This window comes from Mastigoproctus giganteus, chromosome 8, assembly GCF_048544385.1.
Source record: "Mastigoproctus giganteus isolate SK-2022 chromosome 8, ASM4854438v1, whole genome shotgun sequence".
Classification (NCBI taxonomy): Eukaryota; Metazoa; Arthropoda; class Arachnida; order Uropygi; family Thelyphonidae; genus Mastigoproctus; species Mastigoproctus giganteus.
The window spans coordinates 53,475,963-53,492,395 of record NC_143582.1 but is presented as its reverse complement, the minus strand read 5'-3'; the positions used below and the strand labels follow the sequence as shown (position 1 = coordinate 53,492,395).

The window sequence follows — 16,433 nt, the reverse complement described above, 5'->3', positions numbered from 1 at the left end:
TGGTGAGGCTGTTTACCCCAGGGTGTGTACTGGCTCTCATTACTCCTGCATTTGGCTATGCACAGTACCATTATAGAATGACCTACAATGGTTGCGAGTCATTCCATTCCAGGTTTATAGTAATTTTTTATTAGATTTGTATTATTATTTTATATTACTTATCAAAACCATTTTGCTTTCATTGATATTATTGAATAGTTTAAATCTACATAAACATAATCGGTTTTCATGAAAAATAAAATCCAGGGACCCTACAGTATATGAAAAATGGAAGTTATCTCATACAATATGCATCTTAATTTAAGGAAAATGTTACATTTTCATGTAAAATGTGCATCTCATTTACATTGATGTTTTATACATATGCATAATCTTCTTTTGAAAATTTTTCCTTTATATAAATTGTTCATAAATATTGATTTGTGTTTACACAGAAAACAAAAAATAAAATTTTTATGTTTCTTTAAATGTCTTTCGCTTATTTTAATTCCCATTACAATTGGTTAATCACATTAAAAAATGGTGTTGTTAAGTTTGTGAACCTCTTTTCAAGTGGGCTTAAGGGTTATTAGATAATTTGGTGCTGAATTCATGTATGCCCGAATTTTTGATATTTGAAGAGATTTTATTTTTACTAGACATAATTTTTTATTTTGTATGTGCTGAGGTGCATGCTTTTCATACATGCATACACCTAATCAGCATTCTTACCAATGTGATTTATTAATGCAAATTGGTTGTTTAACAGGTAAAAGATGAGCATAGAGCATCACAGCGATGCCTGATAACAAACAGTCCAATAGCAGACTGCAAAAGTCAAAAATGGAGAAAAATTCCATAAATTTAAAGACATTGACTGGCCAGCAGCCATTGTAGACATTAAACTTGAGGATTTGATGGGTAGGATATAGTGTTCATAATCTTGGGATGGGTCATCTGCCTTCTATAACTGAAAAATAAAGATTAGCAATGTAATTTTCTGAAACAGAAGCAAATTTTAAAATTTCTGTCTTTTCGCTAGCATTTTAAGTTTCCATCTTATGATTATTTATTTTAAAAAAATAATAATAATTACTGTGATTTATTGTTGTTAGTTATAGGTATAAAAGAAATAACATTGTGTGGGTGCAAAGGCATTTTTATATACAAGTATGTCTAAATTGGATGACAAACACTGATAGTCAAAAAAAAATTACAATATAGGTTACTTGTTCTTTGGGTTAATAAATATAAGTTAATTTGAAAATAAAATACTATAAAAGTTTAAATAACTTAAGAAATTTGGGCAAAAACTTATTAATTTTATAATACTCACCTTTGATTAATTAGGTTTTTTTTTAACATTAACAAACTTTAAATTGATCATTTTTAATTAATAAATTTATATAACGTGAATTTTGAAGATACTTGCCATTTGTTGCCATCTGACCTTTATTTTTACTTCAGCAGAGTAAGATATTTTAAAATAACTTGCATGATTACTGCCTTATATTTTCTGATCATGTGTGTTCTATTGGCATCTGTACAAAACAAAGAGAAGACTGGTGCTGTTGTATTTTTCCTGATGGGCTTGTTGTATGGAGTGCTGGAATTACTCCTGTGAAGCACTGCACTCAGGATATGTTTATTTGGTCCTGATTTGTATGTTATAGTTGTGTTGTTTGTGGCAATTAACCTTGCCATCATCCTTCCTAAATTCTGTGCATATGTGGTAGCTGGCCTCATACAAATTCCAGTTCCCACAATCACGTGTTGTTATTGAATGTGTAGTATTGGTCTGTGATTGTGGTTCACTATGGCTTTGCAGTAGCATTGGGAAATTTTGACTGCTTTGAAAAATCGTGATTGGGAACTGGGTGTTTCATGCATTTGCCCACAGTGCATACTTTGCTGAAAGTGCAGCTGTTGAATTTCCTATCAGATAAAATTCATTTAAGGATGAGAATTTTTTTAGTGGGAGAAGAAAAAAAGGGAAAAAAAAGATTACCATTCTTCTACGGTAGCCATGATTAAGAGCTTCTATGGAAGCTCTTAATCATTGGGAAAGCCTTGAAGCATCCAGTGCTTTGTGAGGGCTTGAAAACATTTCTTATGACTATGCATCAAACAGACCTAAAGGCTTGGATGTTATCAAAAATCTATGAAGAACTGATCAGAAACATAGATCACAGGATGAGTAGGGAGAATAGAAAAAAATTGCTGTTTGTGAATAACAGCATCCCTCATTGTCAAGTGAATGACCTATGTGCAATCATTGTTGAGCACCTGCCATCTAATGTGGTATCAGTTCTTCAGCCACTTGATCAAGGTGTACCCCAGTGTTTTTAGAAAATTATCAAAGAATGCTGTTAAACAAAATTGTGGTATCTCAAAAAAAAAAAAGAAAAAGAAAAAGAAAAACCACACAATCCGAAATTAATGCTGCAAGCATTGTATTTATGTTTCAGCATGGGATAAGGTTGAAGAAAAGGTGATAACCAACAAAGCAATGAATGAAGCTTTGTGTGCTTCTTTCTCTATTAATCGCAAAGAACAGTTTGATAATAGTGAAGACAGTTTTGAGGATATGCATCATTGCCTAAACTTATGGAAATGTGTTTTGAAAACTCTAGGCCCTAGCATACACTTTATCAAATCAAATAAAAGACATAATAATTTAAGTATGTCTTTTATTTGATTAGCTAATGTACAGTAAGGCTACTAAGCAATATACAGATTCTGTTTAATTTGTAATTACAGTTTTAAGAGGCAAACATCACTATCAGACTTTACTCGTATGTCTGCTATTCTTGATTAAGAATTCATGCAGTAAAGCAATAGCATTATACAGAGATTGTTACAAAAGATGGATGCCGACTCAACATTAAAAAATTTGTGCACCTACACTGCAGACTGCTGTTAGTACTGTGCTACATCTTTGTGTTAGTTTAAAAATGCTTTTAGATAATTTCCCTTGGTTACTGCTATTTATCATCTTTCAACCTTTATTTTATGATATATATGACATTAAACCTATTATAAATATGTTTGATGTCATATATGTCATAAACAAGAAATGACCCAGTAATTAACCTTGTGGGATCCCATTTATGACCCTGGTCCACTCACTTCAGTATCATTTATAGCCACCCTTCGTCTTTTATAATTTAAATATCCTTTGTTCCATCATAGTACTGTCCCACCAGTGGCACAAAGTTTCAAATTATATAAAAGGACATTCGTGTGAGACATTATCAGAATCGTTATTAAAGTCTAAATCTACTATGTCAGAATTATTCTTTCTACTCGGTTCTTTTGGGATAACCTCATAACAGCTTATCAGATTTAGATATGATTACCCTTTATAAAACTTTTTTCTTTTTTTTTTTGTTCAGTTTCATTCTTGTCCAAATTCCCCTGCAATACATCCTTTAATAATGGATTTCATAATGTTCTCTGCCAAAGGAAAACCTTACAGATCTGTAATTACCCATTTCATCCTTGGAATTACTTTTGTGAATTAAAGAGATACATTGCATTTCTCCAGTCTGCTAGGACTTCAGAGCCCAGAGATGCATTTATTACAGTAGACTGGGATTGTGAATCTTCCCTGATTCTGCCTTTAATATCACTAGATAAATCCAGTTAGGTCCTCATGTCCCTTTCATATTCAAGTGTGACAGTTTATTTTCCAGTCCATTTTCAGTGGTCATATAGTCATCTAATTCTCAATATCTGCTGTCTGGAGCAATAATACTGTCAAGCCTAAAAGGTGCAAAAAAAAAATATTTTACTCAACTATAATTTTAAAATAATTAACTAAAAAGAAGACTATAAATGATATTATAGTCTTCTTTTTAGTTATTCCAAACAAACAAACATTGGGAATAACTAAAATTGTGGTAAAAAGCATGTAGTTGCCTTAGCTGGGAGAATCGCTATGGTTACTGTGTTTTTGATTTGATTTGCAGATGGCTATTTTGCCTTTCATGGCAAAATAGCCATCTGCATAGTCAATATGGTCTAAGAAACCAAAAACTGATGCTTCTAGAAACCAAAAATAATGGCTATTTCAACATTTAAAATAAGGGCTTTCGTGTGCCAGACAATTCCCACATTTAATGTCAGGAATGAACTAAAAACAAATACTCTATCAAAGATGTCCTGTTGGATAGCACCTGCATATGTTTTGCAGACTTCGTGCCAAAAATAAGCTTGAAACTAAAAATATAATAATAAATTTTCTTAATGGTACCAGAATAACTGTCGATGTATCATGAAGGGGATGGGGGAAGAAGAAGTTAAATATAACATTTTCTATGTACTGTGCTGGAAAAACTGACTAAAATTAGTAAATAGTCTTGTTGATAAAAAGGTAATAATACTTGAAAATTTTTAATTAAGAGCTTTGCATTCACTTATATTAACAGGTTTCACTGCTAAATATATCTAATAGATATATTTAGTAAATAATATTTGTGTTCATAACGTAAATAATATTTGTGTTCAGTCAAAAAATGCTATTCTTTATATAGTATGAACCATTTATGAGTGGTTACATACCAGATTGTTATGTTTAATATCCTGTTTATGTTATTGGTCCATCTTTACTACTTATAGGGGATTTATCTAGTTTTTTCCCATCCTTCTAACATTTATATATATAAGTAAATGTTATATTCTATTACACACTCACTTTTGTTTTTGTATTAAATGGCTGTATTGTTTACATATTGGAAACAATGCAGCCATATTGAATTAATCTAAAGTTTTTTATTCTAATTCTTCTAAATACTTGAACTCTTGAAATAAATATTGGAAATGCAGAGCTTTCTCGAGGATTGGGTTAGTTTCTCTAAATACATTTTCCTCTGATTATGTCAAATTTCAGCACCTACTCCATGATAAAAAAATTTTCTGTTTCATGTGTGGAGAAATTTAGAAGATTCATAATCTAATTTCTTTTTTTTTTTTTGCCTTTTTTGTATACTAAATATATATTTGCATGGCACTACCCCTTTACCATCTCTAATGCTAAAGAGGTCCTGAACCAAAAATTATTCTTAACCAATACTATGTACTTGACCAAAATGATAAAATAAAGGAGATATAAATTATGTTTACTGCATTTTTAAATTCATTCAGAATTCTCCTCCATTTGAAAACTTTGGATCTGATTATGGAAAATTGCACAACTCGAAGGATGTTCAGCTAAATTTAAGTCATAGCCTGGAAGAAAGCTTGTTTTCTTATCTTTGTTCGCCACTATTAATACTAAATGGCAGGTAGGGACTGTGTCTGGTAATGGTTCTGTCAGGTTTTTTTGTGGGCACATGACACGATCTGAGGTATTATATTATAAATAAAATAAATTTTCTGTTTATGCTCCTGGACCAGTCACCATATTTGATAAGATCAAATTAGAATTCACATAGGGATTTGATTGAATGCAGTCATTAAATCACTCGGAATGAGTTCCGATGAGTAAGATCCAGTGGGACTATTAAATTTATATTTAAGTAATATTATATTGTGTTCTACTGAACTTAGTTTTTTTAACATATAGCCTGCCATCCTTTGACAGTATTTAGGCTACAAAATAAACACATTGTCTCCTGGAGACTACAACTCATTTTGAGGGCGCCTCCATAGCCAGGTGGGCAGGAGTGGCAGTGCGTAGCACACGCTTCTTGATTAGACCGAGATTCGAGCCCATGCCCACCAAATACGGAGGATGCGGAAAGGTCAGGGAATGACCAACACATATCCCCAGGGCAATATGGCCTTAGTTGCTAATGCTCCTAAAAACCAAAAATAATAAACAACTCATTTTGCTTGTTGTACTTGGGAAATATGAGAGATTATTAATGGTAAATATTGTTATACAGCATCAGCCAACAATACAAACAAAAAAAAAAAAAAAATTATCTGGCCATCCATGCCACGAATTTATCTAATTCCTCCTTAAATTTATTCAAACTACTCACCTCCACAACACCAAACAGAAGTTTGTCCCAATAATCAGTCACTTTCTTGGTGAAAGAAAATTATTGCACATCTGTCCTACAACCATCCTTTTTCAGTTTGCATTCCCCCCCCCCCCCCTTATGTGTGGGTGTATCATCCGAGAAAGAGTTGGGATGCCATTTCATTTAACTTACTCAATCTGTTTCAGGCCTTCAACACTTCAATCAAGTTTCCTTGTGGAAGCCTAGTTTCCAGATGCCTGCAGTTTTCAAAACTGAAGTCTTTCTTAGTAAGGGTACCTTTTCTGTCCCAGTCTAATCACATTGCTCTTCTCTGCACCCATTCCATCAGTTCCACATTCTTCCTAAAATGAAGCTTCCAGACTTTTCTGTATTTCAGTACTATTTAATCAGATCTAGATGTACCTGATTCATTGCCTTATACAATGTGACAATCACCTCTTATCCCTGTTAGCAAATTTCTTGTCAGTCTGTACAATTATCTCAAGTCTTTTTCTTTCTCAACTACCGTGAATGATACCAACCCACTGGTATGTTATTCTCGGATTACATATACAGAACCTTGCACTGATATCTAACACTGAAATATTTCAGTGTTAGATATCAGTTGCCATTTCTGAGCCCATCTGGTTAATTTTTCTAGATCTCTTTTTAGCATTATATGTGGATATATATATTTAACTACTCTGCCAACATTCATGCCATCTGGAAACGTGGACATTAAGCTTCATATCTTTGTCAATATCATCAGTAAATATTAAAATAATAAAGAGCCCAAAACTGAACCATGAAGGATCCCACTAATAACACTAGTCCAAGAAGAGCAGTGCCCATTAACAACCACTTTCTGCCTTTTGCCACCCAACCATCCCTTTATCAATAACAATACCTTGCCCCTAATGCTTCAGTGCTCCAATTCATGTTAGTGGTCTTTCATGTGGAACAGTGTCAAAAGTGTTGCTGAAATCTAAATATATAATTTTGTTATTAATTTTTATATCCGGTTCCTTTGTTAATTCATTATAGTAGCCAGTCAGATTATTCATCTTCCTGTAACAAATCCATGCTGTTATTGCTGTAGCTGTATTCCTGTAAAGATGATTCTGCATTACTACTTTCATAACTGACTCCATTATTTTCCCTGGAACAGAAGTCAAGCTTACAGGTTTATAATTACTCACCTGTTCCTTTTATTCCCTTTATGAATAAGGGAGACATTTTCAAATTTCCAATCCAAAGGGACCATACTTGAATCAGCTAGTGAATAGTCTCATAATTATGGCTTTAACTCTTTTGCTACTTCTTTTAATATAATTCGATAGATTTCGTCAGCCCTGGGTGTTTTATTTACTTTTATCCTCAGCATTTTATCTTCCACTTTCCTCTCAGTTATAAGTTGGTATATTTCTGATGTGCTCATCCCTAAACACTTCATGTGTGAATGTAGATGCAGAATATTTATTCAGTTTGTCAGCAATCAGAACAGAGATCATTAGTAGTTATGTCATTGATGTGTGGTGATCAATGTAGTTCATTCCTTTCCTTTTAGTGTTAACATAAACAGAGAACTCCTTACTGCATTTCTTTGAATTCCTAGCTAGACTTCTCATAATCTACCTTATCCTGCCCTTGTGATTTGAAAGTAGACTAGTTTATACTTAGTGTGTGTCTGGATCCCCTGATAATTTGTAATCATCCCATGCATTTTACTGTCTGGCACACATCAATTCATCTATCATTCTTTTGGGTCTAAATCATGAACACTATTTCTTAGTTAGTATGAAAAGCTTTGTACCATCATACATACTTCCCATTTAGAATTTGCAGTTGGGAACAATATCAGTTGATCCCACTAAAAAGAATTTAAAAACTGTCTGAGATCATTGTAGTCACCGTTATGTAAGCAAAATCTTTTCCCTTGACAGTAGTTATATCTTTAAATAAATCCCTCATCTGTACAGCATGATTATTGCCACTTAGTGATTGTTTTATATATAGACTCATAGCACATGAAGAGAATATCAGATCAAGAATATTGGTTTTTCCTTGTTAACTCTATATAACATGCTAGGGTAGATAAGTAGTCATCTAATAAATCCAGACACTCTTCACTCCTGTATGAGTAACTAGTCCATGGATTCCAGCCCATATCTGGAAGGTTCAAGTCTCTTATTATAAGACATTATAAATTCTGATTTACTGGACCATTCTATGTGGTCCTTCAATTGCTTGTCACACTAGGGCTGCCAGCAAGCCTTGTAATACCCTGCTTGTTTTCTGGCTGCTGTGTGTTCCAATAGAAGCAGCACAAGAACCAATTTCACTTCTGCCTACAACTGCTGTTAAACTGTTAGTTAGTATATACCTCTAATCTAGGAATTTTCAGACCCATCTTATGCTTTTGTGTGAAAGCTTATGAAAGTGAGTAATATTTAGGAAAATCTATATCTTGGAATTGTGCAAGTATTTTCTTTAGTTAGCAGAATTAATTGAACAAAAATGAATGTTTAAATTACCATGACCAAAAATAATGTGCAAAAATTTGAATTCTTATAACCAAAATATGGTTCATCTACTTTTTATCCTGATAAATTATTTTGTGTTTGCTGTTGTGTATACAACAGCAAACACAAAATAATTTGTGGTCTTGAAGTCAACCATAGCTTCCCAGTATTGCCAGGTTGATCTTAATCTCTGAATTACTCTGAGGCCGAGTGGTCAGGAGCGGGAGTGCAGTAGCACACGCTCTTTGAGTAGACCGGGGTTCAAGCCCCTGACTGCTGAATACGGTCGATCTGCCAACCCGCACTGGACCAGCGTGGCAGATTATGGTCCATTGCCCTCAGCATGAATTGTTGAGGAGGCTTCCATCCTGCAGTGGGTTGATAATGGCTGTACTTTTTTTTTTTTTTATTCTGTTAAGTGGAAATCATCCAGTTGACAATATCTGAATACAAATTACTTTTTAAAGGATATTTATGAGCGCATTAATAAACTTTCAGTATTATGAAATTTAAATGCTGAAATTTCAACTTACCTTTTCCTTCTATCTTTAGGTTACGGTTGTTGTCATATAGTCGTTTCCCTAAAAAGTTGTAAAGTGTGAGAGATTAGTGACTTTTCTTACTTTTTTTTTTTTTTTTTTTTTTTCTGTTAGTAATCTTAGTTGAAGTGTTTATCTTAATTATATTTTGGAAGTAAAGTTTTTTTCCGTAAAATTTTAATTTCATTAAATGGAAATTAATATTTTAAAGCTGACTGACCCATAAAGGTAAATACAGTAAATGCCCTTATGATTGTTCAAATTTAATGATGGAGGAATAATAGAATATGTTTGTACTGGTAATTCCAAATAGTTCTGTGCTGAGAGGAAACAAAATATTACAGATTTTTTTTTAAAACTAATTTTATAAACTTTGAAAACAAAATATAGTAATTATTTTGTTTATTAGTATTAGCATTAGTAGAGTCATATGATGATGCAAGAAAGCAAGCTTATACAGCATCATCCAAAAGAAAAAAAAAAAAAAAACTTCCCACTTCAACCAACCATTCATTCCAAATGTTATCCAATCTTAAAACGTGTAAATTTTTTTTTTAAATATAAAACTTCTTAAAATACTCTACTGTATTTTATGTATCATCGTTTACATGATGTTACTATAATCAGAATAATACAGAGTGGTCCAAAACGAAAGATCAAATTTCTGTTGCTTTTTGTAACTATATGCAAGTGTTACAGGTCCATAATGATTTGCTTGTGACTAAGCCACCATAACATATTCTCTGTCTGAACATGTTTATATTTGAACATTACTTTTGAGAAAAAATATCCCATTTGATCTCTACCAATAAAACAACAATTTCACAATTAATAACTCATGTTTGTGAAACAGGTAGTGTTGATAACATTAAAAGAGCTAGGCACCCTTCATTGCCAATCAAAGAAAAGCTTTTTAATGTTAATCAGCATTTATTGCTGTCACCCAAAAAATCACAGCTGAGAATACTTGCATTAAAATAGGTGTTTTATTCAAATACACAAATATTTGTTAAAAAGATAGGTGTCCATCCCTGTCATATTCATATAAAACATAAAACTTAAGCCGACCGGGCTAGCCGAGTGGGTAAAGTACCTGCCCGGCAACCCAAAGGTCGCGGGTTCGATTCCCGCCTCGGGCTTGGATCAAAGTACTGCAAAAAACCTTGGGAGGTGCAATATGGCCACAGAAGCCGATGCGCCAACAACTACCAAATCAAAAAAAAAAATAAAATAAAATAAAACTTAAAATACCTGATAGAGAAAAAAAGATTGCATTATTTCTTGTCAATTTTTCACCTTTATTGATTCAAATGGAATTGGCATTTTGGAATGCAATGAAGCTTGGTTATTCTAAAGTGGTTTTGCCAACAGTCAAAAGAGCTAGATGTGAAATAATAAAAATTCTCTGGTTTATCATGAAACACCCTTGCATCCTTAAAAGACTGGAGTGTGAAATGCTATTCTATGTTGCCAAGTGATTGGACTTCTTCTTTGAGAACCAATTTGTAGTGCTTGTCGAAAATTTTATTGTTGGTTTCAGCAAGACAGCAACTTGTGACACAGTCAATGAAACTTTGGGAATGCTGAGAGACTTTAGTGAACTATCTTATTTCAAAAAAAATTGTCCCCCCCCCCCCATTTCTCCAGATTTAACATCAGTAAATTATTATTTCTGGGACTTGTTGAAAGTGTACAATAAAAATAATCCCCACACATTGGAGAAACTGAAAGCCAATGCAGAATTAAATGGTAATGATACAAATTTGAGCATTACAAAATATGTCATTTATTATTATTATTATTATAGTAGTAATAATAATAATAAATGCAAGAAAGCAAGCTTATGGAGCAATCAGCCAAAATAAATTAACACTTCTCATTTCATCTGTTCACTCCCTCTCCCCCCACCCTTCATGTGTGTAGTCAGAGCAAGAAATCATATCAGCAGTTAGCTTTCTCAATCTATTCAAGGGATTAAGCACTTCAGTCAGATCTCCTTGAATGTGCCTGGTCTCCAGATGATGCAATTTGCAAAACTGAAGCCTTTCCTGGTAAGAGCACCCTTTTTCTCCCTTCACCAATCTTATTGTTCTTCTCTGCACCTGTTCCAACAGAGCCATGTCCTTCCTAAGAAGCTTCCAAACCTGTATTCAGTACTCAAGATAATCACTCCTTATCTCTGCTAGCAAAATTCCTGTATATCATTGACAAAACCCCATGAGGTGTCTGGAAGCCTGTTTACATTTCTCAGAGAATTTCATATCTGACTGCATAATTATTCCAATAGAGTAATATGCAGTCACCTGAATTTACGGTGCTCTCATATTCATGGCTGAAGGTTTGCATGGTGAAAAGTCCTTTATATACCATGTGGTTACAAAATATGTTTCCTTATTCAGGAGACCCTAGTGTCAAAGCAGTTAGAGATAGCGCTGTTAAAATCAGTGGGTATGTCATTTAGGGTATTGGGAGGCAATTTGTAGAAGACAAAAAATTAGCTCAAATTTCTGCCACTAGGTTGTTGTTATTTAGTTTTTAGGAGCATTAGCAACTAAGGCCATATTGCTCCGGGGATATGCGGTGGACATTCCTTGACCTTTCCGCATCCTCCGTTTTTGGTGGTCACGGGCTCAAACCCCAGTCTAATCAAGAAGCTTGTGCTATGCACTGTTGCTCCTGCCCACCTGGCTACAGAGGAGCCCTGCCACTAGGGGAAAACTGCACTGCACATATGTAAAAAAACACCAGAAAACCTTTTTTTTTTTTTTTTTTTCCAATGCTGATGAAGCAATATTCATAATATACTTATGCCAAGAGAGAGAGATTAGAAGTCAGGGTAATGCCTGTTAGAGACGTGATCTTGTCTGGAAATTCTAGTGTCGTCAAAGATAAGCATAGGAGTAATAAACTCGGTTTTGTGAGAAATAAGGCATTCTGGGTTTTAAAAGTGTTGAAGTTGATTAAGTTTTCTTTTTCATATTGCAGAATTACTTGAGGATCGGCATTTCAGGAATTAAGTGGATATTCAAGAAGTTAAAGCTGTTGTGCAAAGCAAGGTTTCTAAAACTTGAATGTGGAATGTAATGTGCTATCATTAGCAAAACAATGATTAGGCTTTCCAGTTAGTGAAAGAAGGTCTTCATTAACTGAACCTTGGGGAATGCCAGCATTAGTGGAGAAGTTAGAAGATAGAGAGACATAACCATCATCCACAGTGAGAGAAAACTGAATACCCAATTACAAAAAAGAGAGCAATCCATTATATGGGAGCTTGTTTATAAGATCTTTATGCCACATTCAATCAACAGCCTTAGGAATGCCAAGAGCAACTGCTTCAATTTCACCAAACTTTTCCATTGACTTTTCCTAAATATTGTAAGACAGTATCGCCTCAGTGGATCAACACTGATGGAATCTGTACTGGCAGTCATGGAAGGTTTTGAGATAGTTTAAAAGTTTCTGATTGGTGGACTTCTCCATTATTTTAAAAGAACAGAGGTAAGCAATAGGACAATATTTGAGAAGGAGGGATTTTTTTCTCCCTTTTCAGGGACTGGATAAATATGAGGAGATTGCCAAACAGAAGGAAAAACAACAGTGGAATAAGAAAGTTTAAAATGGTAGTGTGCCATCCGGGGCTGGAGCTGTCGTGGTGTTAAAATTGTTCCAAATTGTTCTGTCATTAGGTCATGGAGGGCGAGTGGGTATCACTGAAATGGATTTAGTATGGTGAGAATTGATTTATCAATACAGGAGTTAGGATAAAAGTGGAATTCTAATAAGCCAGCTTTATCTTTACTGAAGGAAGTAACAGAACCTTAATTTGTGAGTAATGGGCTTTGATAAGAGACCAGAACTCTTGACTACCATTTGGACAAGAAATAAACTTTCTATTCTTAGCATGTTGAAATTGAATTTGGACTGATTAATAACTGCTTCACAATTGTTGTGAACTAGCTTAGGAGGTAGGAAATGATGCTGGAGATTTGTATACAAACCAGTTGCAATAAGCCATCTTTAACAGCCTTATCACATTTATTGGGGATCTGAGGTTTAGATAAAGATTCGAGGTTTTGGGTGGAATGCAGAATAATTTACTGATGCAATTTGATCAGACTTTGGAATAAGATTATTTAAAATAGTAATCTAACCACAGAGAAATGAAAATTGTACTGAACATCTCAGTTTGCATCCTGCAATGCCTGACAACATGAAACTGACAATGGCAGAGAGATAGAGAGAGAGAGAGAGAGAGAGAGAGTGTGTGTGTGTGTGTCACCAATTTGTGATCTTAGGTGTCTAAAGGACCAAAGAGACCTTTGCCCTCTTTTGGCTTTGGTGAGAACATGTTCAAGTATGGTTAGGCTTGTCTGATGTTCTCGTAAGTGAACCAGCTATGTGAAGTCATTACTAATTGCAAAACTCGTGAACCAGCTGGGTCCATTTAACTGGAAAAACTGAAGCCAGTTATAGTTGCGTATGTTAAAAATCACTAAGGAAAATTAGTTCATTGTTAGGAAAGTTTGACTGGAGAAAGCCAAGTTTCAAAGAAAGGAAGTCGAAGAATTCTGATTAGTGGAGTTGGGAGAAGAATATAGAAAACAGAATAGTGTAGAGTGATCAGAGGGGAGTAAAAGGAGAATATTCCAAATTAGGAAGCCTCTGACAAGGAATATCAGAGTAAACATGCATAAATATCATCTTGGAATTATCATAGAGTGAATAATTAGGGCAACTAAGATGAGTAGTGATTGTGGCCATCGATAATTGAGATTTTGTCAGAAAAAGTAACTGGGCTTTGGTAGATGGAAATGGACATCATTGATATTGGAATTGCTGATACCATATAGATTTATGAAATGCATGAGGAATTTGAGCGAGGGGATAGATCTTTTTGTAGATAAATTCTATAAGTTTTACTATTTGTAATGCATTCAGTAGATTAAGCAACAGTAGGGGAGAGTACACAGTATATGAAATAATGAAATATTTAGATACAGTGTACAAACAGTAAGAATATTCCTAGCTCTTGATATAACATGGCCTTAACAATGCCTCCCTCATGCACTCTAGTCAGATTCCCTCCATTCACCAGCTGGCAGAGTAGATGTAGCAAAAATTAAACATTAGTTGATTGGGATATTTCCTAGAAAGTTACCAATAGGTTCAGTTTAGTTCTCTATCTAGCAGTTGTCCTTTGGAATTTGTTTTATACTGGTACTATCGAAATATAAGGAATATGCATCTTATCAAAATGTTCATAACTTCAAAAGATATCATTTATACTGCATGATAGATGAGATGAGGGTTGCCAAAGGCCTTATTCAGTGGATACTGTCCATTATTTCTGAAGTCTGATAAATTGTGTTCCATAAAATCTAGGGTTTACTCAGAATGAAAAACTGTTATCGCTAATTATGAAGTTGATATTTTATTTTTATAGAGTGAATTATTAAAAAGGAACAATAAAAAAGTTTAATGTAAAATTTTCATATGTCTGTGTTATCAGCTGCCAACAAATTAGTTAAACGTTGAAGTATGCAAATTGGTGTGTGATCAGTTAGGATATAAAAATAAGTTAAAACACACACACACACACACACAACAGTACTCTATGTTAATGATATTTTAGAATTTCACTGCATGCAATATTGTTAACCAGAATTTTAAAAATGAATGAAAATATTCATATGCATGCACATTTTAAGAATTTTTAACATTGAGGTGGGAGGTGTCAGTTACCCCTGTTGACCTCTCAATCATGAAAGGACTGGATCTGACAAAAGTTTTTTTTAGGGATTCTTAATTAGAACATGGTTATAATTACTTTCAAAATCATGCAATATATGTTAATCACATTATATTCATTAAATAACAATGATACAGCTGATTGCGGAAGGAAGGTGGAAAAATTAATTGCCTGAACCTATGTAGATTAAAATTGCCTTTAATTTCTTAAATGAATTACAGATGATTTCTTACAAACATGAAAATCAGCATATGCCATTAAAATTGTAATTTAAATTTTGGATATTACAGATGGATGTACAATGTTGAAGGAGGTGGGAAGCCTTTGACATATGAATGATGTTGTTCATTGTACGAAAGTGCCACCAAAAGATATCAAAAACAGCTATATTTTCTTATAGAGGTGTTAAGTGATTTATAATCATAATCTCATAATCTACCTTGTGGGTCATCATGGAACCAGTGAATACATGGGCTGTATAAGGTAACTAAGAGTAAGGACATATGCTTGTATACTTGCATGTTCACTAATTCTAGGAGCATTGTAAATAAATTTGATGTATTTGAAGTACTGATTAAGTCATCAAATGCAGACATTATAGGGATAGTGGAGACATGGTGTCACTGGAACGTAAGTAATGCTGAATTTGAATATGGGGAGTAAAATATATATACAGGAAGTACAGACAGGACAGAAGGAATGGAGGGGTTATACCCTTAGTTATGAAGCTTATTATATCTAAGGCAGTTCATCCAGTCATGATGGATGACAAAGGCTATGTTGAGTTAGTCTGGTGTGATATAAGCTGTGGGCAAACAAAATTGAGAGTAGGAGTATGTTATAGGCCTAATGATTGATGAGTACACCAAACAGCTGTACAGAGAAAGAGAGTGCACCAGTAAATCAGAATGTCTTATAATAGGGGCTTTAACTTTCCACGTATTGACTGGAATTTGTGGATTTGTCACTCCAAATTAGCAAAACTTTTGTCAATTTATTGAATGACAGTAGCATGTTAGAAAGGCACCAAGAGGAAGCAATACTCTTGATTTGATTATCAGCAGTGCTTCTACATGCATTAAGAATCTGCAGGTAAAAGATCCACTAGGTGGCAGTATTCACAGTGCGCTATAGTGGAATTTAATTAAAGACATAACTACTGTCAACAGTAAAGGCTTTTGCTTTCATAAGGGGTGCCTCCGTAGCCAGTTGGGCAGGAGCAGCAGTGCGTAGTACACGCTTCTTGATTAGACCGGGGTTCAAGCCCATGACCACCGCATATCCCCGGAGCAATATGGCCTTAGTTGCTAATGATCCTAAAAACCAAATAACAACAGCTTTCGCCGACCTGGCTAGCCGGGTGGGTAAAGTGCCTGCCTGGCAACCCAAAGGTCGCGGGTTCGGATCCCGCCTCGGGCTTGGATCAAAGTACTGCAAAAAAAAAAAAAAAAAAACCGTTGGGAGGTGCATTATGGCCACAGAAGCCGATGCGCCAACAACTACCAAAAAAAAAAAAAAAAAAAAAACCAGCTTTCGTAAGGTTGTCTACAGTGGTCTCAGACAGTTTTAAAATCCTATGCAGTGGGACAAATTAGTGATGTTACCAAGAGCAAATTCTAAATGGGAATCATTCAGGGAAGTAATCAAAGAAGCTACTATGCTCTTCATACCAACG

General features: G+C 34.3%; 2 protein-coding genes across 3 annotated transcripts in view; one reads left to right on the top strand and one right to left on the bottom strand.

Annotated features, from left to right (window-relative positions):
- The window catches only part of LOC150081532 (midasin), a 1,449,634-nt gene that overhangs the window by 608,554 nt on the left and 824,647 nt on the right, over positions 1-16,433 (top strand). The gene's annotated exons all lie outside the window — the stretch shown is intronic.
- LOC150081533 (uncharacterized) overlaps positions 856-16,433 on the bottom strand; it is a 72,896-nt gene continuing 57,318 nt past the window's right edge. For both annotated transcript variants that reach the window (XM_090380051.1, XM_090380052.1), the window contains exons 4-5: positions 9,004-9,051; positions 856-949 (exon numbers count right to left, since the gene is read on the bottom strand). In XM_090380051.1, the coding sequence (XP_090236177.1) occupies positions 9,036-9,051 (16 nt within the window). In that variant the 3' untranslated portion in view covers positions 856-949; positions 9,004-9,035. The remainder of the gene's footprint in view (positions 950-9,003; positions 9,052-16,433) is intronic.